At 39.0% G+C, this 26237-nt stretch overlaps 1 protein-coding gene across 5 annotated transcripts in view; it reads left to right on the forward strand.

Annotated features, from left to right (window-relative positions):
• Positions 1–4730: 4730 nt before the first annotated feature.
• CHEK1 (checkpoint kinase 1) overlaps positions 4731–26237 on the forward strand; it is a 49488-nt gene continuing 27981 nt past the window's right edge. For 2 of the 5 annotated variants that reach the window (XM_063671588.1, XM_054437495.2), the window contains exons 1-11: positions 5924–6055; positions 6817–6900; positions 7675–7898; positions 9276–9340; positions 9435–9504; positions 13186–13374; positions 15460–15564; positions 17490–17585; positions 23751–23859; positions 24053–24230; positions 24474–24605. In XM_063671588.1, the coding sequence (XP_063527658.1) occupies positions 6836–6900; positions 7675–7898; positions 9276–9340; positions 9435–9504; positions 13186–13374; positions 15460–15564; positions 17490–17585; positions 23751–23859; positions 24053–24230; positions 24474–24605 (1233 nt within the window). In that variant the 5' untranslated portion in view covers positions 5924–6055; positions 6817–6835. Of the gene's footprint in view, positions 6056–6162; positions 6711–6816; positions 6901–7674; positions 7899–9275; positions 9341–9434; positions 9505–13185; positions 13375–15459; positions 15565–17489; positions 17586–23750; positions 23860–24052; positions 24231–24473; positions 24606–26237 lie in introns of those variants that run through there. The other 3 variants (XM_054437493.2, XM_054437492.2, XM_054437494.2) reach the window with 2 other exon arrangements.

Consider the following 26237-nt stretch of genomic DNA (forward strand, 5'->3'; position numbering starts at 1 on the left):
GTTGAGGCTACAGTCAACTGTGATTGTGCCACTGTACTCCAGTCTGGGCGACAGTGAAATCTTGTCTAAACAAAAACAATTTAACTGGGAAGCACAGTGGTCCTTGAGGACATTTAATATCAGGACAAAGAACCTATGAATATATCACTGATGTATATAAACCCTAAGGCATTAATAAAAGCTAACTGTTTAGTGTTATCCATTTAAGGGAACAGGAGGAATTGCATAACTTTTAGATTAGTCATAGTGGTGCTCCTAAGGGATATGCTGTTGTATATTTGTATAGCCAGGGCACTTAGCCTTCCAAACAAATTTATATACCATGCTCTTCAACTGTGGGTGAGATTTAGCCTCAAGATTTGATTTACTATATATAAGTACATTACTTGATTTATATAAAGAATCTTTAGTGGAAGAGGTTATTCTGAATTATTTATCAATATGATTAATACCAGTTAGAAATTATTAAGGATCTTCCTTTATACTATAAATAGGATAACTTTTAACTTGTCGCTACAGTTATTGCTCTGAGGATCTTAATTACTTTCTAGGCTACATGAAGCTATCTTTTTAAAAAGTGTACTTTTCATTTTCACTGTTATTGTGCACTTAGCATAAAAAACTCAAATCTAGGCCAGGTGCAGTGGCTCATGCCTGTAGTCCCAGCACTTTGGGAGGCTGAAGCATGCGGATCACTTGAGCCCAGGAGTTCAAGACCAGCGTGGGCAACATGGCAAAATCCCATCTCTACAAAAAATACAAAAACTAGCTGGGCATGGTGGCACGTGCCTGTAGTCCCAGCTACATGGAAGGCTGAGGTGGGAAGATTCCTTGAGCCTGGGAGGCGGAGGTTGCAGTGAGCCAAGATCATGTGCACTCCAGCCTGGGAGACAGAGTGAGACACTGTCTTAAAAAAAACAAAACAAAAACTCAATTCTAAAAGGCAGTAATGCTGTTTTCTACTCCCTAGTGGCAACCACTTTAAACTCTGATTCTCACATTACTTACTTTCAGTACCATAAATAATTGCTTTATTTTTCTATGTTTGGTATTTCAATTTTAGGCATCATGTGTAGAATCTGTGGTAAGGAAACTAGAGTTAGCTTTTTCACCATCCCATTACTTCTATAGACAGACATATTCGTGCTATCTATTACAGTTTTGTTTTTTTTTTTTTTTTGAGATGGAGTCTCGCTCCCTGTCGCCCAGACTGGAGTGCAGTGGCGTGATCTTGGCTCACTGCAGCCTCCACCTCCCAGTTTCAAGCGATTCTTCCTCAGCCTCCCGAGTAGCTGGGATTATAGGCGTGTGCCACCACACCCAGGTCATTTTTGTATTTTTAGTAGAGATGGGGTTTTGCCATGTTGGCCAGGCTGGTCTAAAACTCCTGGCCTTAGGTGATCTGCCTGCCTTGGCCTCCCAAAGGTGCTGGGATTACAGGTGTGAGCCACTGCACCCAGCCTATAGTTCTAATAGTTATTTTTCTATTATCATGATTCTATTTATTATTTGATTTAGTTCTATTATAGTTAAAATTTAGGTTAGATCTGTATTTTGCCTTATGGCTATTCACAACTAGGCCATGTAGTTTATTTACTATTACTACTTTTCCTGCATAACTTTTTTTTTTTTTTGGAGACAGAGTTTTGCTCTTGTTGCTCAGGCTGGAGTGCAATGGTGCAATCTTCACTCACCACAACCTCCGCCTCCTGGGTTCAAGCGATTCTCCTGCCCCAGCCTCCCGAGTAGGTGGGATTACAGGCATGTACCACCACACCCAGCTAATTTTGTATTTTTAGTAGAGACAGGGTTTCTCCATGTTGGTCAGGCTAGTCTCGAACTTCCAACCTCAGGTGATCTGCCCGCCTCGGCCTCCCAAAGTGCTGGGATTACAGAAGTGAGCCACTGCACCCAGCCCACCTGCATAACTTAAGGGAGTTTTTTCATTTCTTTTTTGTACTTATCACTAATTTGTCCCCCAATTCTTCATTTGTGTCAGCTTTTAATATGTTCAGACACATGAGGCATTTTCTTACATAAAGTCTTTATGCTCTGTTTGGATTGGTTTACTCTCAAGGTTTGCTGCACACCTCTTGGGTTGATGTATCTTTTCATTGTCACATTGTGTGTTAATCTCCTGACTTCTTTCTTGATTTATCACCTTTAAGTGCCTTTCTGAGAAAATGTGTGTGAGAGATAAATTTCTTGAGAACTTTTCATGTCTCGTCATACTCCATTGATAGGTTGGCTGGGTACAGAGTTCTAGATTGCGAATGATTTTTCCTTAGGATTAGGAAGGCATTGACCCATTGTTTTCTATCTTCCTTATGTTGAGAAATGTAATGCTATTCCAATTTTTTTTTTTTAAATGTATCCATTCCTTCTCACCTTCAACCCAGGCCTCTTACGATCTTCTCTTTATAATGTTTTGAAATTTTCCCAATGTTGTGTCTTTAGTGGGTCACCTATTGTGCTGAGCAGTTTGAAATTTTATGTGTGGAAAGTCAAGTTCCTCAGTTCTGGAAAATATTCTTGCATTATATATGCAAGATATTAAGAGAGGAAAGAGGATAGAAATCCCAACCCTCTTTTTCTTTCTGAAAAATAGTTATTTGGATGGTGGACTTCCTGAATTTATCTCCTAATAGTCTTATATTTACTCTTCTATTTACTTTTCTTCTCAGAGATTTCCTCAACTTTGTTTTCTAATCTATCTATTTAAAATAGCTTCCTTTTTTTCTTCTATATTTTTAATGCCCAGAGGGGTTGGATTTTTGTTGTTGTTTGACTATTCCTTTGTTTTGATGTCTTTCATATTAAAGACTTTCTCAAATTCTTGCTAGTCTGCTCCTCTTTAAGAGTGGGACCCTAGGCAGGGTGCAGTGGATCATGCCTGTAATCCCAGCACTTTGGGAGGCCGAGGCAGGCAGATCACTTGAGGCCAGGAGTTCGAGACTGGCCTGGCAACGTGGCAAAATTCTGTCTCTACTAAAAATACAAAAATTAGCCGGGTATGGGGTACACACCCTGTAATCTCAGCTACTGGGGAGGCTGAGGCATGAGAATTGCTTGAACCCAGGAGGCGGAGGTTGCAGTGAGCAGACATCATACCACTGCGCTCCAACCTGGGAGACAGAGCAAGACTCTGTCTCAAAAAAAAAAAAAAAAAAGAGTGGGACCCAAAAAAGCTGATTGAAAGGTCTGTTTGTAGGGGGTGTAGATAGGGATTAATGTGAGTTTCAATCTACTGTGATCTGGCTGGGCTGTTACATTGGTAAATCCATGATACTGATTTTTAGATTTTTATCTTTTGCATAGGTAAGATTCCCTTGGGAAGGCTTGCATATTCTCTTACTCAAGGATGTAAGCCAGGCAGTCAGCTTTCTGGGAGTAGAGTAGGGAAAGAAGTTTTAACAGGTTCAACCTTCAGCGGATAAAACTTAAACTTAATCCCTCCGTTTTCAGTAAGGTGCCCAAGCTTTTAACTGTGCCTAATGGTCTCCAGTTCACATACTGTGCATTTACCCTCTTAAATCTCGTACCAGCTTTGGGGAGGGACAGTTCCTTGGTTACATAGAAAGGGAAGGGATACGGGGATCTATTTGTTTTTTATGTAGCCTTTAAACCTACCCCTTTTAGCCCCATTTTTACCTCCACCTTCAGTTACCTGGTGTCACCAGTTCAACTTGAGCTTTTTGAGAGTTCTGTGATATTAATTCTGCTTTCCATTGCTAGCTTTGGGATTCATCTTCATTACCTTTCATCTAAAGGCTTTCTGCTTTCCAAAATGTGTCTCATACTCTGTTCTTATGGGTTCTTTTAAATATTGGTATCCTTTACCATTAAAATATTTTAGTAAGCTTTCAGAAGAGAATAGAGGCTATTTCCATGTATTCTGTCTTTAACTGGTATTCTGCTGGAGTCTGTATATCTTATTTTTTTTCAGGCTAAAAAGACTCCATCAGACACAAAGGAAATTTGCAGGTCTTCCTCTTCGTATTCTTTGTTTTCAGCACACAGTGAGGAAACAAGAGAAAATGGGATAAATGATATAAAAACTTGCTTTTATTTTTATACCAGGCCCTGTGGCTCGCTTCTGTAATCCCAGCGACTTGGGATGCTGAGGTAGGAGGATCACTTGAGCTCAGGAGTTCCAGGCTGCAGTGAGCTAAGACTGCCCAATTGCACTCCAGCCTGGGTGACAGAGCAACACACCCTGTCTCCAAAAACAACAAACTGTAAAAAGATTACATGAAGCCTAATCATGATTCAAAACTATACACATAAGCATTTTAAGAGTTTTTTCCTTGATTTTTGTTCCTGACTTTGCTTCTTTAGAAGAAATGTGTGTTTTTGTTGTTGGTTGTTTGTTTTTGAGACGGAGTCTTGCTCTGTTGCCCAGAATGGAGTGCAGTGGCGCAATCTCTGCTCACTGCAGCCTCCGCCTCCTGGGTAGCTGGGATTACAGGCACTCGCCATCGTGCCCGGCTAATTTTTGTATTTTTAGTAGAGACGGGGGTTTCACCATGTTGGCCAGGCTGGTCTTGAACTGCTGACCTCAGGTGATCCATCCGCCTCAGCTTCCCAAAGTGTTGGGATTACAGGCGTGAGCCACCAGGCCCCGGCCTTGAGTAACATTTTATACTTGTTTCACTTTGCTATTATCATAATAGCCAGTTATGCTTAGTGTTTGTATGTGGCCCAGTCTTAAGGACTAAGAAAATATATATGTATATATATAAAATATATACATATAAAAAATATATGTTTTTTTCCTACAGAATCATGCTGTTGCCCAGGCTGGAGTGCAGTAGTGCTCACTAACCTCTAACTTCTGGACGCAAACGATTGTTCTGCCTAGGCCTCCCAAGTAGCTAGGGCTACAGGGACACACCACCGAGCCCGACTAATTCCTAAATTTTTTTATTTGTAGAGATGGGGTCTCCCTATGTTCCCCAGGCTGGTCCTGAACTCCTGGCTCCCGCCTCGCCTTCCCAAAGTGCTGGAATTACAGGCAGGAGCCACTGCGCCCGGCCAGTGCTGGAGAATGTAATGGAGATGATCCTGCCTATCCTTGAGTTCCAGTCTAGTTTACTGTCAGAGAATACTTATTTCCATTTTTCCTATTTTGTTCTTGAGTCTCTTTCCTCAGAATTTACTTTTCCATTTAAATGACGTACGCAGCTTTTAAATTTGCATTGTAAAATTTATTTTGGCTCTCCCCGCCTGTTTTTTGCACATTAAAAATGAAAAAGTTTGTAGAACTAAGCTAAGCAGATGGTCTTCCTGCAAAAGGACTGGGCTGGCTGAAGTAAAGCATTGTTTTGGAGCTGGTTCACAGAAAAAAGGCAAAACTGGTTATCGTGACTTCAAGCTCCAACATAAACTGCTTACTTTCTCCGGGAAACTTCCCCCGCCACACACACTGGACTGCGCGGCCAGTCCTTTCGAAGCCTCTCGCTCCCAACACGGAGTTCCTCTCATTTCTTCAGTCGGCTCTCAGCAGCTGCTGCTGGTTTCTCGGCTCCAGCACCACGGGTACCGCACTCTGAAGTTTACAAAGCACTCTACAGCACCGACTGTGATCCTCACAGTCCTGTCCGGTGGCCTCACGCAGGTGGCGGTGCAGCTTTTCAGGCCCAGAGCGGCCAGGAGCGAAGCCCGCAGACCCGCCTGGAAGGGCAGCGTGGTCGGTCGCGCGCCCCCGCGGCTTGGAGGCCGGGGCTTCGCCCAGCAGCGCTCGAGCACCGCCCAGTCGAGCCTCACACCGGATGCCACTTCATATTTGGGCCCAGAGCTCAATTCGCGCTGATGCGGTCCGCCGTCCTTAAATCTCTTCAGCCAGGATCTCTCTCCGACTGCAAAGCTACCCTGGGCGGGAGCGGCAACCTCTCCGCGTCAGTCTTTTGGACATTCAGGGGGGCAGGACACGGGAACGCGCGCTGTCTTGCTTTACGACGCGGGTGCGCGAGTTTGCGGCAGCGTGACGCCAGCAAGTTTTGGCGGGAAAAGCGCTGCATTTGGATTCCTGCAGTGGTGGGCAAAGGACAGTCCGGTGAGGAGGGGCGGCCGGTAGAGTAGGAAAGGTTTCTAAAGAAGGAGTTCGGGGTCTAGATTAGTGAGGGAGGGCACGGTGGGAGAAAGTTAGCATTGACTAGCGCAGGGGATTGGAGAGACTCCTGCGCAGGGGCGGTTTCGGAGGGTGGAGGAATGGTACCAGGAGATTCCGGTTGTGGGGGTGGGGGCAGGAGGGACTAACCCGCTGCTAGCTAAGAACCCCAAGGCAGGGTCCCAGCCCTTCCTTCCGCCTCTGGGGGCAGTTTGGCTCCGCCCTGGCCTTTGGGACGGGTGGGGCTGTGGATGGGGATGGGAATTGGAATTGAGCAATTGGGAGGAGGCGCTGCCGCAGGCGTCTTCTGCCCCATTCCGGTCCCTATATCCCCTTCCTCTCTTCCCCAGACCCCCACCTTTCCCTCCTCCTTCCCCAGACCCCCACCTCTCCCTCCTCCTTCCCCATCGTTCACCGGAAAGCATTTGTCTCCCATCTCTTCATCACAATTAATTTCCTCTGAGGCCTGAGGAGGGCAGAATTTCAACCTTCGGTGTGCGTGGGAGTGGCGATTGTGATTTACACGACAAAATGGTCAAGTTTAGAATAGTTGTTCGTGGTTGAAAGACTTGGATAAATGTGGATGAGATATAAGGGGAAGGCAAGAACTGTTATTTTTCGTGGGGAATCCTGGGGAGAGGCGGGGCGTAGTGGCTTCACAGGTGATCTTACACTCTCCATCTTTTCTGGATTCCTGCCTTTTACAGCCGAGTGCTCGGTGGAGTCATGGCAGTTCCCTTTGTGGAAGACTGGGACTTGGTGCAAACCCTGGGAGAAGGTGCCTATGGAGAGTGAGTTCTTTTAAGCTTGCCTTCGTTTTCTGAGTGCATATTCATTGTTTCGGAGTCTTATACTCTGGTGATTTAGAAAGTAGATGTTTGAGATCCAAGGGTTTTGGCAACTGAAGTTACACAGCCTTTTGCTAGGATTAAAAATTTTTCCTTCCCTTAAAAAAAAAAAAAGTTTTCTCTGTAGAGAGCTGGAAGGGACACTAAGTTATTGTTTCCGTGCCCACAAATTGCTTCTCAGGGTTTAAGCATCGTGGTTAATGAGCAAATGAGCAGACTCTGGAGATTGCCTGCCTGGTTTCAGATCCTTGCTCTATCACATACTGGTCATTGTTTTGTGATCTTAGGCATGCTTCTTAATGTCATTGTGTACCTCTCCTTCACTACCTTTAGGGTGGCAATAATCGCATCTACCCCATAGGAGCTTAGGACAGTCAGTTACACAAGCACATACAGTATGGGATTAATGCTCTTAAAAGTATATGAGTAGAACATGTATATATGTGATGTGGCTTAGAATTATCTCCATCTATTTTATGAAGCGTTTGTTAAATGACTTGTGTGACAGCATAATGACGTCTTTGGAGAGTTAGCTATTGTATTTCACATTTTAGAAAGGAGTAGTGTGTGTTGAGAACATAGCAGAAACCACTTCCTTGGTTTCTCCTTTGTGGAAAAAGTAATAGAGGTAAAATAGTTTTGGATGAGTCATGTTTAATCTTTGGAAGTTTTAGAAGAAATGGAATTCTGTAATGTTAAAACTCTTTTCCTTTTTAGAGTTCAACTTGCTGTGAATAGAGTAACTGAAGAAGCAGTCGCAGTGAAGATTGTAGATATGAAGCGTGCCGTAGACTGTCCAGAAAATATTAAGAAAGAGATCTGTATCAATAAAATGCTAAATCATGAAAATGTAGTAAAATTCTATGGTCACAGGAGAGAAGGCAATATCCAATATTTATTTCTGGAGTACTGTAGTGGAGGAGAGCTTTTTGACAGAATAGGTATGGAAGAAATTTAAGATAATTATTTTAAACAAGTTTTTAAATTTGTTTTTTAAATCTTGGGCATGCTATTTGGTCGTTGTCCTTTCAAAATTGCTCATGCAACTGTGAAATTGGAATAAATTATCTTTAAAAAATTTTCCCACCTGGTGTTAATAACATAAAAGCGTATATAGAGTCAATGAAGAAAACTTCTTTCCCAAGTTATATAAGTGATTTTGATTTAAGATTGGTGTCTTACAGAATTTAAGAGTGACAAACAAGTTTTATGGTACATCATAAATGCAATGTATCCTAAATGCAATGTATTGCCTACACAATTTTTTCTTTGTAGACGTTCTAGTTACATGAAATCATTGTATACATTTACAGATCTAAAATAGCATGCTGTTTCCTCTTGGTTTACATGAAATAATTGAGAATTTTCTAGGATTGCTTTTTGTATATTAAGTAAATTCTATGTTTGCTATTAATACTTAAACATTCTATGTAGAATCAAAGGATTGATATTTCAGAACACTGAGAAGTACGTAAAATCTGGATCTAAATTTATAATTTAAAGTTATTGTATTAAATAAGTTTATCAGTTAAAAACTGATAAAGAGGTATTAGGATCACCAGTGTGACTCAGGAGAGAGTTGAGGGTAAAAGAAATGGAGTTAATGAGAGAGATCAAAATATAAAAAGATAACTGATAAAAGAACTTTCATAATAAAACTGTGTTTCACGAAGGACCTCACAGGCATTTGTGGTTTTGTACTGAGACTATATGAAATTTAAATCTGAGCCAGGTGTGGTGGTACATGGCTGTAATCCTAGCTACTTAGGAGGCAGGAGGATTGCTTGAGCTCAAGAGTTCCAGGTTACAGTAAGTTATGATCTCAAGCCAGGGCACTCCAGCCTGGGTGAAAGAACAAGACCCTATCTCTAAAAAAAATAATAATAAAGGAAATATAATCTGTAAAATATTTAGTGAAATTGGCTTAGATTTGCCCAGACTTCCCCTTTGGCATTATATTTCAGGAATGAGAAAAATAATTAGCATAGCATTTAGAAGAAATAGGGGGGAATTTGAAGGTTACTGAATAAATCAGGGTTAGTATAAGAGGAAGCAGAGGCTTTCAAGTCATGGCTTGCATTCTCGATTTGGATATTGGTTTTCTCTTTATAATTTTTCTGTGATGACTCCTTTTGCCATCTAACAGAGGTAAATGTGAGTTAAGCCCTGTATGTGTTAGTGGACTCCTGAATCTTTTGTTGACATTTGCTTCTGTTTGCCTAAGCACATTTGTAAATGTCTAAGCTTCAAATTAAGAAGCTATGTGGTTGCTACCTGATTATATTTAGTCAATAAACTTACTTTCATATTTGTTTTAGAGCCAGACATAGGCATGCCTGAACCAGATGCTCAGAGGTTCTTCCATCAACTCATGGCGGGGGTGGTAGGTATAGTTGTCTATTTCCCTTTTACTTAAAATTAGTATGAATACATTACATTACCAAATTCTAGTGTGTTTCTCTCTGCATCCCTCTTAGGTTTATCTGCATGGTATTGGAATAACTCACAGGGATATTAAGCCAGAAAATCTTCTGTTGGATGAAAGGGGTAAGTTTAGCATTTTATCACTACCTAAAATAAAATAAAATGATTACCTAAATTATTTTAATTACCTAATTATTTTAATATAGCCATACAAGGCAAAATCAAGTCTTTTTGCATTACTGGAATTTCAAGACAAAATCTGAAAAATCAAGGAAATTTTGGAGACTTCGTATATTTGGAAATCACAAGTCTCATTTTGCAATGCAAGTGCGGATCAGGTAGAGAAATCTGACCTAGGTGCAAACCTAGCTCACTATATGTATAAGAATAATTTTTTTTTTTTTGATACAGGGTCTCACTCTTGCCCAGTCTGGGGTGCACTGTATTATCACAGTTCACTGCAGCCTTGACCTCCTAGGTTCAAGCAATCCTACCATCTCAGCTTCCCGAGGAGCTAGGACCAACCACAGGCAGGTGCCACCATGCCTGGCTAATTTTTAATTTTTTGTAGAGATGGAGTCTTCCTGTGTTGCTCAGGCTAGTCTTGAACTCCTGGACTCAAGCAGTTTACCGGCCTTAGCCTCCCAGAGTGCTGGGATTATAGACGTGAGCCACCATGCCTGGCCAAGAATAGTTTAAAATAATCCTTTAATGGATTAATAAAGGGAAGTTCCTGTGGAATACCCTGGACCTTAGTCTTGTCCTGTTCACTCTTTTTTTATGTATGACTTGGATAAATATGTAAGAAATTTAGTTATATTTTCTGAATGTCATCAAATTGAGAAGGATGGATAGTGAAAGCTTTAAGCTTACAGGGTCAGAATCAAAAAAGAAGTGTCAGCTGTATGAGGCAGTAGTTTTTGTCTGGTTTAATGCTTTATTCTTAGTATTAGAATAGTGCTTAACAAATGGTCGGCTTTTTTTTTTTTTTGAAACAGAGTCTTGCTCTGTGGCCCAGGCTGGAGTGTAGTGACATGATCTCGGCTCTCTGTAACCTCTACCTCCCTGGTTCAGGTGATTCTTGTGCCTTAGGCCCCTGAGTAGCTGGGATTACAAGCCTGAGCCACCACACCTGGCTAATTTTTATATTTTTAGTAGAGACAGGGTTTTGTCATGTTGGCCAGGCTGGTCTCGAGCTCCTGGCCTCAAGTGATCTGCCTCCCTTGGCCTCCCAGAGTGCTGGGATTATAGGCTGCACCCAGCCTATACATGCTTTTTTCTTATGTGCATATGGATTTTACTTTTTACCCCTTTAAATTGAGTTTATATAACATAAAAATCTTTATTTTTATTTAAAACTTTAAAAATTCAGGTACACAAAAATTCTTATATATAATATTATAATGAAATGTAAATATATATATATCAACCCACCTGGTTTAAAAATACAACGTTATTCGTATATAAGAATGCTCACACTGGTGATGTTTTTAATATAGCAGAAAACTAACCCAAATGTCTGTCAACAAGAAATTATGAAATGCATGGCTTTTCAAGCCATATCACAAGCAGTGACACAAGCATATCACAAGCAGTGACATGGATGAATTTCAGGTATATAATGATGTAGTGCAAAAAGAGACAGTTGCAAAAGAATTCATATGGTCTGATTCTGTTTATACAAAGTTCAAAAATATGTAAAACCTAGTATATTGTTCAAGTATGTAAACATGGAGAAAAAAACACGCAGAAAAGCAAGGATATAATAAAACCAAATTCAGAATGGTCTAAGAAAGTAGGGGAGGGAATGTATTTAAGGAAGTATTTAAAGATTTCAAAGGAAATAGAACATTGTTTTTCTAAAGTGAGTGAGTGTTTATTACATTGTTATTCTTTATATCTTGTATTAATATACAAGATGTAATTCTTTGTTTCTATTTAATATTTAGGAGTCTTTTAAAAAAAGAAATAAAATGTTACCAGTATTTAATGTCCTCCTGTTTATTTCATCACAAATATATTCTTCCTTTGTTTTTCTAAGAGCTAAACACGTTCCTAAATTTAAATTTTATTATGTGCAGTTCTCTAACATAGCTGAGTATTATGTTGCAGACATAACAAAGTCCAAGGAATATTATAGTTATCCATTAGTATTTTAAGTGATTACTAGTCATAAGTAATTTGGAACTCAATCTCAGTGGTTTGTCCAATAATGTCATATTTAACTATTGGAAAGATAATCAACTGGGTGCAGTAGCTCATGCCTGTAATCCCAACACTTTGGGAGGCTGAGGAGGGAAGATTGAGTGATCCTAGGAGTTTGAGACCAGCCTAGACAACATAGACCCTGTCTTTATGAAAAATAAAAAAAAAAAAATTAGCTAGGCATAGTGGTGCACACCTGGAGTCCCAGCTACTTGGAAGGCTGAAGCAGGAGGATTGATCACTTCAGCCTAGGAGGTCAAGGCTGCAGTAAACTGTGATCACATCACTACACTCTAGTCTGGGCAGCAGAGTGAGCCACTTTCTCAAAAAAAAAAAAAAAAAGGGATAATCACAGTAGCTACCTCCTAAGTCAGATAGAGGTAAACATTTCATTGATTTACATATTGTGTGAATGTACTTGATTTTTAAAGAAATCAGTCCCCTATTTTGAGACATTTGTTTCTAACTTAAAAAAATAGGACAGTGATGACTTTTATCAATTTGTGTAAAAGTCCAATATAAAAATTGCATCATGCTATAATTTTTTAATGCCATTAGCCTTTTTGTCCCACTTACGCACTACTTCATGTCAGTATGTATAGATATACCGTGTTGGTTGATTTCAAAACCTACCTCCACATTTTCCATTGTACAAATTTGGACATTTATTTACAAATAATATTGCTATGAATATTCTTATGTTTGTGAATTTGTGGGATTATTTCTATAGATATAGAATTGGGAATTGCTAGTTCAAAGAGTGAATGTTTCACAGTTCAGTATGTTTTGCCAAATTGCCCTCTGATAATAGAGGGCCTTTTCTAACTCTTAAGACTGGGTTACATTCGTTTGCTCTAAGATCCTGTAGTGCTCTATATTTTTATAACCTTCATAACAGTTTTCTATTGTCAGTCTTTACTAATTTATCTGTTACCTGCATTGGCTGGCATAGTGTCTGTCACTAAGTTACAGTAGATATTCACTAAATATAAGTTAAGTCCTGCCTGCAGTTTTTGTGTGTTGAAGATGGGAAGTTAGGGGGGAAGTTTGGTCTTCTGATTTTTTTTTTTTTTTTTTGTACAGAATTTTTCCTCTTTTTCTTAGACTCCCTACTTTGAAGAAAAAAATTACTGTGGTTTGTTGAATTTTGGTGTGTCTTCACACATTTTCTTCTGCCAACTGGGTTTGTTTGCTGCTGAGAAAGTTGTGCCTAACATATTACTGATGTTTCCTTCCTGCCTTCCACCCTACCTGATGAGGGGCCTTGCTTTACCTTCAGCTCAGGTTTAGAGTGCTCTTTTCCAGAAGGGCAGCCCCTTCTGACTTCAGCCTCTTTCTTTAATCTGGTCCAGACTGTTCTGTGTGTTGGTAATACTTCTTTTAAGTTAATAGAAGAGGTGAGGCCTACTTCTACTTTTAGCATAGATGATGATTTATTTTATTTTTTTACATTTCTTTTTGTCTATTTTGCTTATTTTAAGAGAAGTTCTACAAACCTTAAGTAACACCAGTGATTTTTTTTCAATAAAACTTAATTCCTGTAAGTATCTATTTGCAAAACATTTTTATTCAATGCCATCTTTTTTTCTTTTGGTTTAGATAACCTCAAAATCTCAGACTTTGGCTTGGCGACAGTATTTCGGTATAATAATCGTGAGCGTTTGTTGAACAAGATGTGTGGTACTTTACCATATGTTGCTCCAGAACTTCTGAAGAGAAGAGAATTTCATGCAGAACCAGTTGATGTTTGGTCCTGTGGAATAGTACTTACTGCAATGCTCGCTGGAGGTAAGAGCTATTTAATCGTGGTAAAACTCCTATAAAAAGTCAGATTAGTCATACTGAAATAAATGAAATAAACCAAGGAATTCATGTTTATATAATAGTTTTTGTTTTCTTTTTTAAGAGACAGGGTCTCACTCTTGGCCAGACTGGAGTACAGTGAGCTATTATAGCTCATTGCAGCCTCAAACTTCTAGGCTCAAGCAATCCTGTGGCCTCACTCTTCCAAGTAGCTAGGACCAGTGGTGCCTGCCACAAGACATCTGGCTAAGTTTTAAAAATTTATTGTAGAGATGGGATCTTGCTGTGTTGTCCACGCTGGTCTTAAACACCTGGTCTCAAGAAAGCTTTCTGTCTTGGCCTCCAAACTGTTAGGATTAAAGTAAAGACATGAGCCATGGTACCCAGCTTCTATAGTAGTATTTTAATAGTGTCTTGATCAGTTTGGTAACCGCTGTAACAAAGTATCATAGACTGCATAGCTTATAAACAGCAAATTTATTTCTCACAGTTCTGGAGGCTGAAAGTATGAGATTAGGGGTGCCAACCTGGTCATGTTTCAGTGAGGGCCCTCTTCCTGATTTGCAGATGGCTGTCTTGCTGTGCTCTCTCGTGATGGACAGCCAAGGGAGCAGAAGCAAGCCCTATTGTGGGTTTTTTTTTTTTTTTTTTTAGACCAGAGTCTTGCTCTGTCACCCAGGTTGGAGTGCAGTGATGTGATCTCAGCTCACTGCAACCTCTGCCTCCCAGGTTCTAGCAATTCTGTCCCAGGCTCCCAAGTAGCTGGGATTACAGGCATGCATCATCACACCCGGCTAATTTTTGTATTTTGAGTAGAGACAGGGTTTCACCATGTTGGCCAGACTGGTCTCAAACTCCTGACCTCAAGTGATCCCCCAACCTCAGTCTCCCAAAGTGCTGTTTTTTGGGGTTTTTTTTAAATGACCAGATGTTGTGAGATATTGTGTCTGTTTTTTGTTTTTTGTGTTTTTTTTGAGACAGGGTCTCACTCTATTGCCCAGGCTGGAGTGCAGTGGCACAATTCAAGGCTCACTGCAGCCTTGAGCTCCCAGGCTCAAGCCATCCTCCTGCCTCAGTCCCCTCAGTATCTAGGACTACAGGCGTGCACCACCACACCTGGCTAATTTTTTGTGAGTTTTTTTTCAGAGACGGTCTCTCCATGCTACCTAGGCTGGTCTTAAACTCCTGGGCTCAAGTAATCTGCCTACCTCAGCCTCCCAAAGTGCTGGGATTATATAATTAGTGCCCTGTAAAGACACAATATTGTCCGGGCACACAAGCCCTTATTAGACATTAATAAGCTCTTAATAAGAGCACTAATACCATTTTTTGAGAGGTCCTATCGCCAGGACCTAATTACGTCTCAAAGGCCCCACCTCCGAATGCCATTGCATTATGAGTTAGGATATCAACATGACTTTTGAGGGGAATACAAATATTTAGCACATTGCAAATAGTAACTTATTTATAATCCCAAAGATTTTTTAAGATGAGGCATGCATAGTTATTAAGTATCACAACACTTATCTCTCCTGTGAATCATGTAAACATTTGTGAAAACAAGACTAGGGCAAGAAATGATTCATCTGTTTTTTTGTTTTTTTGTTTTTTTGTTTTGAGACAAAGTCTTGCTCTGTCGCCCAGGCTGCAGTGCAGTGGTGTGATCTTGGCTCACTGCAGCCTTGACCTCTTGGGTTCAAGTGATCCTCCCACTTTAGCCTCCTGAGGAGCCAGGACTACAGATGCACACCATTACGCCCAGCTAATTTTATTTATTTTTTGTAGAGATGGGGTCTCACTATGTTGCCCAGGCTGGTCTTGAACTCCTGGGCTCAAGCAGTCCTTCTGCCTCAGCCTCCCAAAGTGCTGTGATTACAGGCCTGAGCTGCCATGCCTGTCCTGATTCATCTATCTTTGAAGTGCCTCTAAAGTTTCCAAGTTGGGATACTTAGTGTGAAAACCATATTGAATTAATTCAAAGGAAACTTTTCATGGATTTATATTGTTATTTTTCCTTGAAATCTTTATAATAAGAACATTAAAAAAAACTGGGACTTGCTTTGTTTTTAGAATTGCCATGGGACCAACCCAGTGACAGCTGTCAGGAATATTCTGACTGGAAAGAAAAAAAAACATACCTCAACCCTTGGAAAAAAATCGATTCTGCTCCTCTAGGTAACTGAATTATCTTGAGTGAAAGAGTACTGATTTCTTGGATATGAAGTCTTGTGCTATTTGAATTTTTTCTTACTTTTTTTGTTTTAAACTTACAAATAATTCATGATCCTTGTAGATAAAATAGTAACTGTAAGTAAAAATTAAGGAAAAAATAACTCTTTAGTCCCAGAACTCTGCAATAGATTTTTAAAAATATTTTTGGGAGCGTATATTCAGAGCAACTTGAATCTGTGCTCTTAGGTGGCTTTTTACTTAAAGTTTTCATATGTGCTATACTTTGTTGCAAATACACTCGTTTGTTGCTTAATTATAGGGATGCACTCTAACAAATGTTTCATTAGGTGGTTTCATCATTGTGTGAACATCATAGAGTATATTTACATAAATCTAGATAGTATAGCTTACTATAAATCTAGGCTATTTGGTATAACCTATTGATCTCAGGCTGCAAACCTGTACAGCATGTTACCATACTGAGCACTGTAAGGAATTGTAACATAATGGTATTCGTGTATCTAAATATAGAAAAAGTATAGTAAAAATACAGTATTATAATCTAATGGGACTGTCTGTTATACGTGTGGTCCATTCCTGACTGAAACATCATTAATGTGGCCCATGAGTGTGTAAAATGAATATATGTATATTATTTATATGTCTTTTTATACAAAATGAGATCACACTAATAATATTTTATAACTGTTTTTGGTTTTAGTGCTCAGCGAACATTCTTCCATGACCATAATTTTAGGTCTACATCATTGTTTTAAAGGCTGTGATAATATTCTGCCATGTGGATATGCCTTACTTTACTCTTTTAATCACTTTGTTGGAGATTTTTCTAAATTTTCACAGATACAAAAGAGGTATAAGTATCTGTGTAACTTAATCATGACACATACCCTTAAATTGCTCATTGAAATCCCCAGAAGAAAAATTGCAGGATCAAGGATGTAGTTTTTATTATTATGGCTTATTTTGTCAAATTGCTTCCCGAAAGTTCGAACCATTTCATCACAGTCTCATCAATTTACATTAAGGAAAAAAACTAACAGGCCTTTAAATAATAGTTTTTCATTTTTATTTTAAATTTAATACTAATGAAGTTGTATACCCTTTATATATGTATTAGTCTTTTGTCTATTTTGCTCATTTTTGTCAAGGATATTATTGTTTTTCTTACCACTTTGAAGCTTTTTTTTTCCTTGATAACACATTGACCTTTGCACTTGTTACAAATACTTTTCACAATTTATCATTTATTTTCATTTTGTTTTGCTATATTGACATTCAAATCTATTATCTTGTCCTTTGTGGTCCCTGACTATAATTTCTTTGGAAAGGTCTTCTACCTTTACTATTTAAAAGTTCCCTATGTTTTCATTTAGTGTTTTTATGGCTTCATTTTTACATTTAAATCTTTGGTCCATTAGGAAATAATTTTCACATAGGAAGATACGTGAATTTTTTCTCAAGAAAATCAAGATACCTTAGGATGGTTAGTTAGATTACTGTCTCTTAAAAAGTTATTGGTAAGTAAATGTTCATTATAAAACTGTGTGAATAAGGAGGTCACGTGAGAACATGACATTAAATAATGAAATTCGGTATTGAAAATGGATAAGAGGGGTTTCTGTATCTTTGTTAATCTTGTCACACGAGGAGAAACATTTCCATCTGGCTCTTGTTCTCAGTTGCAAACAATTGAGAATCAGATCAGGGAAGACTACTCCAAGATACAGACAGCAGCACAGAAAAACTGCATGAAATTAAAGCAGTAATTTAGCAGCTTTAATTCTTTCTCTTCCCCAGAAATAATATTTAGACATAAGTAGGCTAACAGAAAATGTGTTTCTTACCGCAAGCCATAGGCTTCTCTAACATGACTCTTTCGTGAATGTTGTCTTAATGTTTGTTTTTAGCTCTGCTGCATAAAATCCTAGTTGAGAATCCATCAGCAAGAATTACCATTCCAGACATCAAAAAAGATAGATGGTACAACAAACCCCTCAAGAAAGGTAATATCTTTAAACTACAAGTTTGTTTGTTTTTCTGTGGAAGAAAAGGTATTTGCAAAGTTATTATCACAAGTCAACAACACATGATAGCTATGATCTCTGTCCTCATGGAGATTATAAGGTCCAGTAGAAAAAAATACAGAAATAATTTTGTTTATTAATAATTATAAAGGGGAAAGTCAGGGGACTATAGCTAAGTGTTTGACTAAGTCTAAGGGACAGGGAAGACTTTTCTTCCTGAAGAAATTACATTAAATCTAAGATTTGAAGATTAAAGGGAAGCTAGGCAGGCAAAGTAAGGGGCAGATTTGATTCTGAACAGGGGAAGCAGTATTTGAAAAATCTTAGATTTTAGAAAGTCTGATGCTTTTGAGAAACTTGAGAGATCAGTATGGCACAAGCCGTGTCTGTTGTGTTCATCATTGTATCATCAGTGCTTTAGCACAGTATATGGTGCACCATAGGCGCTCATTAAATATTTGTTGAGTGAGTGAACAGGGAAGTGGGAGAGGAAGACAGGTTTGAGATGAGGCCAGAGAGGTCACTAGTGGCCAATTTGTGGAAGAAGACCTTGTAAGCCATGTTAAGGATTTTGGGCTTTAACTTAAGACCACTGGGGAGACCTTTGAGAGATTTTAAGCAAGAATATGACATAGTCATATCTTTGGTTTAAAAATATTTCTCTGACTTCTTTTTTTTTTTTCCATTTTTTTTTATGAATAGGGAAAGATTCAGGGTGCTGTAGGTTTTTCTGCTAGTTGTCTAGAAGTGGGAGGATGGTGGCTTGGAATAGGTTAGGGCAATGGTATTGGAGAAATGAGATGATTCCAAAGAAATTTAAGAACTAGTATTGATAGGACTGTTAGGCTGTGAATGGGAGGAGAGAGGACAATGACTAGAGATGATGAATGAAAAACATTCAGAGAGTTATTAATGTTTAACTCTGTCCTCATGGGTAGAAAAGAGTTAATGTTTAAACATTCACTCTTCTTTAATACCTTTCTGCATGTTTCTTCCTCCTTGTTCTAACTTAAAGTCCAATTCTCCCCCGAGGACACTGCTTCCTCTGAAGCGGTAGGTGTTTTCTTTCCCATACCCTCATGTCCTTTGATCTGGACATGGTACAGGTGTCCTCCTTATTCTTCATTGTCACTTTCTCCCATCTTCCTGTATGTCTCTCCCCTCTAACTTTTGAACCCCAAATTAAAATTTCTGCCGTACCATCACAGTCTCCAAAATGACTCTTGATGTTATTTTCGTCATGATTCTTGGTGATTTAAATATTTGTTTGGATCATCCTCCTGGTATCCTGACTTCACTGTTTCTTGACCCTCTCTCCTATAGTGATGTTGTCTTTGAACACGCTGCACTGATCACCAGTATAATTTTTTCTGACTTCCTCCCTTAATATTCTAACTTAAACAGTACTTTGTATCTGGACTTGCAATTAATTAATTCTGTCTCTTCAGTCTCTTACCTGCTCCCTCTCTAGGTCCTTGATTTCATCTTTACCTATCTTAAATATTTAGGTTAGTCATTATAAATGACTGCTTTGCGTTCATCATCTTCAACTTCCTTGTCCCCTTCTCTCTTCATCATACTTAGTGGGTAAAACCCAGTAAGTAGTTTCTGTGTTTAATCTAGTAGTTTTCTACGTACTGCACACTTGTACCTGCACAACAGATTGCAGCAGGAGAAAAATACCCAAAAATGTTCACTTTAAATTCAGGATTACTAATCTCAAGTAGGCCCTTAATGCTTCCTGGCATTTGGCCTTCGTTTCCCCACATCTTTCTCTGTCCTGTTCTCCTAAATCACGTTTTTATAATACTTACCTCCTTTTTTTTTTTTTTTTGAGACAGGGTCTTGCACTCATCTAGGCTGGAGTGCAGTGGCGCCATCTCGGCTCACTTTAACCTCTGCCTCTCAGGTTCAAGCGATTCGATTCTTGTGCCTTAGCCACCCGAGTAGCTGGGATTACAGGTGTGAACCACCACACCTGGCTAATTTTTATATTTTTAGTAGAGGTTTTGTCATGCTGGCCAGGCTGGTCTCAAACTCCTAGCCTCAAGTGATCCCCCTGCCTCGGCCTCCCAAAGTGCTGGGTTTATAGGTGTGAGCCACTGTGTCTGGTCCCTTAACTTTTATTATCTTCGTCTCCATCCTCACTCTCAGTTGTTCACTTTGCTTCCTGTGTCACTGGGAAGTGAAAGCCACAAGGAGAACTTAGGCAAGCTCCCACCACCATCTGCTCCATACTAACTGCCTCTACGCTCACGTATTCTCTTTCATCCTGTATTGCTGCAGATAAATTGCTCCAAATGTAAGCCAGGTCTTTCTCTTACCCACTCAAGGACTTTGTCTAGCAATTTTTCTCTCTCTCCTACATTATTAATTTTTCCTTCTCTACCGTATCTTTCTAATCAGCATATCTATATGCTTTTTCTCCCATTTTAAAATCAAATCATAATGGTAACAAAATTTCTCTTAACTCCACTTTTCCCTACCATTCCATCTTCTTCACAATTGAACATTCCTAAAATTGCTTCTCATTTCTAACACCTCAAAACTAGTTTTCAATTTCATCTGTTTTGTTGCCAAAAGTCAACAGTGATTTTTAGAACATGTTGCCAAGTTCAATGTAATAGTCCACTGTGGTCAACCGAGGTCTGAAAAGATTAAATGGAAAATACCAGAAGTAAACAATTCATAGGTTTTATTTATTTATTTAATTTGAGACAGGATCTTGCTCTGTCGCCCAGACTGGAGTGCAGTGGCGTGGTCTCGGCTTACTGAAACTTCTACCTTCTGAGCTTAAATGATCCTCCCATCTCAGCTTCCTGAGTAGCTGGGACTACAGGTGTGAGCCACTATGCCCGGCTAATTTTTGTATTTTTGGTAGAGATGAGGTCTCGCCATGTTGCCTATGCTGTTCTACCAAAAATACAAAAATTAGCCAGGTGTGGTGGTTCACGCCTGTAATCCCAGCTGTTTTCAAACTCCTGGGCTTAAGCAATCCACCCACCCCGGCCTCCCAAAGTGCTGGGATTATAGGCATGAGCCATGATGCCCTGCCATAGGTTTTAAATTGTGTGCTATTCTGAGTAGCATGATAAAATCTTGTGCTGTCCTACTTCATCTCACTTGGGATGTGAATCATTCCTTTTTCCAGTGTATTCACGTTCCATGTGCTACCTGCTTGTAACTCACTTAGTAGCTGTTTTGGTTATTAGATCGAAAGAACATATATAGGGTTTGGTACCATTTGTACTTTCAGGCATCCACTTGAACATATCCCTCCGTGGATAAGGGGGGTACTACTGTAGTCAGTTCTCAGACCTCTTGTTTTATCTCATCAGTATTTTATACAGTTGATCATGCCCTCCTCCTTAAACATTTTCTTCATTTGGCTTCCAGGCACTACACTCTTCTGATTTTCGTCCTTCTCACTGGTCGCTCTTTTCAGTCTCTTTTGATGGTTTTTTTCCATCTGCTCAGCCTCCTACTATTGGAGTTCTCCAGGGCTGAATCTATGGATCTCCTTTGTTTTCTTCTCCACACTCATTCCATTAGTGATATTACTTGGTTTCATGGCTCTAAATTAAACTATATGTTGATAGTCACATTTATATCAACCTAGACCTTTCCTCTGAATTCCAAACTTACATGTCTTAACTGCCTTCTGAAATTTCACTTGAATGTTAAGAGGCATCTCAAACTTGATGAATTCCAAACTGAGTTACTGATCTTTTCCTCTCAAACTCGTTCCTTTTCAAAGTCTTTCCCATGTTGGTTAATGGCAACCGCATTATTCTTATTATGCAGATCAGAAACCTTGGAATCATCCTTCATTTTTCTCATTCTCTTTTACTTCACATCCAGTCCACCAGGTAATTCTGTTAACTTCTATCTTTAAAAAAAAAATCTTAGAATCTGATTACCTTTTTTTTTTGAGACGGAGTCTCTCTGTGTCCCCCAGGTTGGAGTGCAGTGGCACGATCTCAGCTCACTGCAAGCTCCGCCTCCCAGGTTCACGCCATTCTTCTGCCTCAGCCTCCCGAGTAGCTGGGACTACAGGCGCCCGCCAACACGCCCGGCTAATTTTTTGTATTTTTAGTAGAAACGGGGTTTCACCGTGTTAGCCAAGATGGTCTCGATCTCCTGACCTCGTGTTCCGCCCGTCTCGGCCTCCCAAAGTGCTAGGATTACAGGCGTGAGCCGCCGCGCCCGGCCTGATTACCTTTTTTTTTTTTTTTTAACCTCTACTGCTACCCTATCATTCCAAACTACTATGATATCTTTCCAAAATGTTCTGATTTAAAAGTAAGTTAGAATATATCACTGTTCTACCCAAATCCTCCAATGCTTTAGTTCTCACCCATAGTGTAAGCTAAAATCAGTTCATGACCTGTGAGTTCTTACACAGTTTTGTCCCTTACATTACCTCTCCAACCTCAATTCTGCTTTGCTCCCCCTTGGTCATATTGTTGGTCTTCTCATTGTTCTCCAAGTGCTCTAGGCACACTTCTACCTCACTGTTTTTGTAATGACTGTTCCTATGCCTGAAAATGCTTTTTCCCATGGGACTTATTTGCATGTCTTATTCTCTCACTTTCTTTGGATATTGACTTCAGTGTCATCTTTCCAATAAGCCTTTCCTGGCCATGCTATTTAAAACGGTATCCTCTTCCCTCTAACACATTTCTTAAATTTTTAAAATTTTTACTATCTTGTGGATATATGCAATCCAACACATTTCTTCATTTTATTTTCCTCCATTGTACTTACCACCATTTAGCTTATTGATTTTTAAGTGTACGTGAATTTATTTTATGTTATTTTGTCTTTCCTCAGTAGAATGTAGGATTTAAGAGGTCAAGGGTTTTTTTCTATTTTGCTCACTGCTGAATACCTAATACCTAGAATAATGCCTGGCACAGAGTAGACCTAATAAAATATTTGAATGAATGGATTAATAAATAAAAAGTAGGTTTAAAAAAAAAACTTAAGCATGTTTAAGTGGTTTGGGTACAGATCCTGTAGAGAGGAAGAGGCTGACAGTCTAAGAGAAAGGGAATAAATAACAGAGGATCAAGATCCCTGAGGAGATAGAAGGGTATGGGCTCCAGAGCACGAGTAGAGAGATGAACATTCGGTAGGAGAATGGAAGGGATGAAAGGATGTATAATAATCCAAGTAACTTAGATTTGGTAGGGATAAGTTGATATAGTTTCTGTCTAATGGCTTTATTTTCTCTCTGAAATGGGAGGTAGTAGTATAGGTACTGGACGGTAGTCATGGGAATTACAGAGAAGTGTAGTTTTGAAGTGATCCTTGTGGAGAAAAGGAAAGGAAACTAGAGAAACAAATATAATTATCTGGCAATATTGAGGTTTGGCTAGGGATTGTAACCATAAATTTACAGTGGCGTCATTTTCCATATAATATTCTTCTTTATAAAGCTTTTCCAAGGAATCAAAGAATGTTGGCTATAGCAGATTCATAATGTTTATTGCTATTATCGTAAATTATTTTTTATTTTAAAAAGTTCTAGTCCTTTAGCCAGGTCTGTCGTCTTCATAGAACACTGTTCTGTTACCCATAAAAGATGCCATTAAGATTGTGGCCTGGGCCAGGCGCGGCGGATCACGAGGTCAGGAGATCAACACCATCCTGGCTAACATGGTGAAACCCCGTCTCTCCTAAAAATACAGAAAAAAAAAAATTAGCTGGGCATGGTGGCAGGCACCTGTAGTCCCAGCTACTCGGGAGGCTGAGGCAGGAGAATGGCATGAACCCGGGAGACGGAGCTTGTAGTGAGCCAAGATCGGGCCACTGCACTCCAGCCTCGGTGATAGAGTGAAACTCCGTCTCAAAGAAAGAAAAAAAAAGATTGTGGTCTGAGCATACTCCACACTTTGAACATGCCTACAGATCATACTTAGGTATTGTAAAATACCTAATTTGACAAGCCTTAGTAATTTTATAACTTGGCCATATTTTTTATAAAATCATACAGGAAGACTGTTTTATATCTTACAAGAATTTTGTGTTAAATAAATAGATTTAGACATAGTTTTACTTCTTCAAGTTGCCAGTTGGGTTAATTTAAAAACATACTTGCATAGGAGACTTGAAAGCATTTGTGTTTGTTTTCTTTTTTAGGGGCAAAAAGGCCCCGAGTCACTTCAGGTGGTGTGTCAGAGTCTCCCAGTGGATTCTCTAAGCACATTCAATCCAATTTGGACTTCTCTCCAGTAAACAGCGCTTCTAGGTAAGACTGATAAAGATTGAGTAGTTTTTGATTATAGTATTATTCCCCATGAAGAATAATACATGTATGTGTTTTTTCATATTAATCGACATTAACATAATACTGTAAGCGTGAGAACTTTTGTGTGATATAAGAAAGGCCTGATAGATTTTATTGTATTAAATGCATGTTTCTTACTGTCTTAATGCGTCAGTGAAGAAAATGTGAAGTACTCCAGTTCTCAGCCAGAACCACGCACAGGTCTTTCCTTATGGGATACCAGTCCCTCATACATTGATAAATTGGTACAAGGGATCAGCTTTTCCCAGCCCACATGTCCTGATCATATGCTTCTGAATAGTCAGTTACTTGGCACCCCAGGATCCTCACAGGTGAGGGAATTTAATTTTTTAAATCAGTAATGGCAGCTCTTTATTTTGTATCATCTTAAAGTCCTTTTTTAATGTGTAAATCTTAGATATGTAACTTTTAAATCACATGTATTTTTTTTGGTCAAGGAAGAAAGAGGAGGGAGGCCTTCATGCAAAATAATTTTAAGTCAGACTAAATAGCTATGATATTACTGTCTTTAGTCATAATGGATTTATTCAGTTGTCTTCTGTTTGACAATATAGAACCCTTGGCAGCGGTTGGTCAAAAGAATGACACGATTCTTTACCAAATTGGATGCAGACAAATCTTATCAATGCCTGAAAGAGACTTGTGAGAAGTTGGGCTATCAATGGAAGAAGAGTTGTATGAATCAGGTGTGTTTCGTTGATTTTCATTATACCTTTTCCTGAAGAAAAATTTAAATATTTAAGTAAAAGCTATCATTAGTATATTTTTTAAATATAGGTGGTGGCTCACACCTGTAATCCCAGCTTTTTGGGAGGCCGGGGTGGGCAGATCACCTGAGGTCAGGAGTTCGAGACCAGCCTGGCCAACATGGTGAAACCCTTTCTCTACTAAAAGTACAAAAATGTAGCCGGCCTGGTGGTGCATGGCTATAATCCCAGCTTCTCGGGAGGCTGAGGCAGGAGAATTGCTTGAACCTGGAAGACAGAAGTTGCAGTGAGCTGAGATCCTGCCAGTGCACTCCTGCGTGGCCAACAGAGTGAGACTGTCTCAAAAAAAAACAAACAAACATAAAAATACAAAGTAATTAGTTAATTTGAAAAAGAAACTATTTAAGTAAAATGTTCTTTACCTTAAGAAATAATATATATTTTTTCTGTTAAGTTTTATTATTTTTTAATTTTTAATTTTTAGCCACTGTGCCTGGCCTAAGAAATAATATTTCTTAAAAGACCTTTTTATTGTTATTAAAAATAATAGGGAGCTGGAATCATTATCTTCTTAAAAACTATATATACTTAAACTGCAGACAATAACAGCTGACTGCCTACTATGAAAGACGAATACATTAGCAATCCCACAGTTTCTCCCATCTCCCTTGATTGCATCCATCAATTTTTATTGTTTATATTATTAGAGCATAGTTATAACATTGGTATTCTAAACTGTCTTTAAGACTTTTCAAAAAAATGTTAATGAAAGACAAATAGGGGAGCTATTTATACCGAAGGAGACTAAAGAGGCCTGATAACTTAAGATCATGCATTCATGATCTTTCACTAGATCGTGTATTTGAAAAAAACTCTAACGGACATTATTGGAACAATAGGGGAAATTTGAATATGGACTGCATATTAGGTAATGTTTTTGTATCAGCGTCAGATTTCTTGGGTGTGATAATACTGTGGTTTGTAGGAGAATGCCCTTGTTCAAAGGAGAAATGTGTTGAAGCAAAGTTGAAGTGATATCTTCATTCAGCTTAAAATTTAAAAAAATAGAGGGCAAACAACTACATAAAGGCAAATAAACACACACATATCTGGTAGATAAGGCCAATGAAGAGTATATGGTTATTTATTGTACTCTTCTTTCAGTTTTTCTGTAGATTTGAGTTTTCAACATTAAAAGTTGGGGTAACTGTTATTCTGTAGAAATCTGAGGTCAGCCCGATAATCTTCTCACTCACATGGGTGATTCACTTTTTTCAGGTAGACTCAGAGATAGAATTTGCATAACATAAGGATCATCACTTTAACCATTTTAAAATGTAAAATGCAGTACTTTTTAGTATATTCACAAGGTTGTGCAACCATCGTCCCTAATTCCAGAACGTTGCATCACCACAGGGAACAAAACAAAACAAAACAAAAAACCTCTCTACCACCTAGAGTCACTCTTTATTCCTTTCTTCCTCCATTCCCAGCAACCTCGAATCTACTTTCTGTCTTTAGGGATTGCCTTTTTGGACATTTTATATAAATGGAATCATATAACGTAGTCCTTTGGGTCTGTCTGCTTTCATTTAGCATAATGTTTTCAAG

Source organism: Pongo pygmaeus, chromosome 9 (genome assembly GCF_028885625.2).
Source record: "Pongo pygmaeus isolate AG05252 chromosome 9, NHGRI_mPonPyg2-v2.0_pri, whole genome shotgun sequence".
Classification (NCBI taxonomy): Eukaryota; Metazoa; Chordata; class Mammalia; order Primates; family Hominidae; genus Pongo; species Pongo pygmaeus.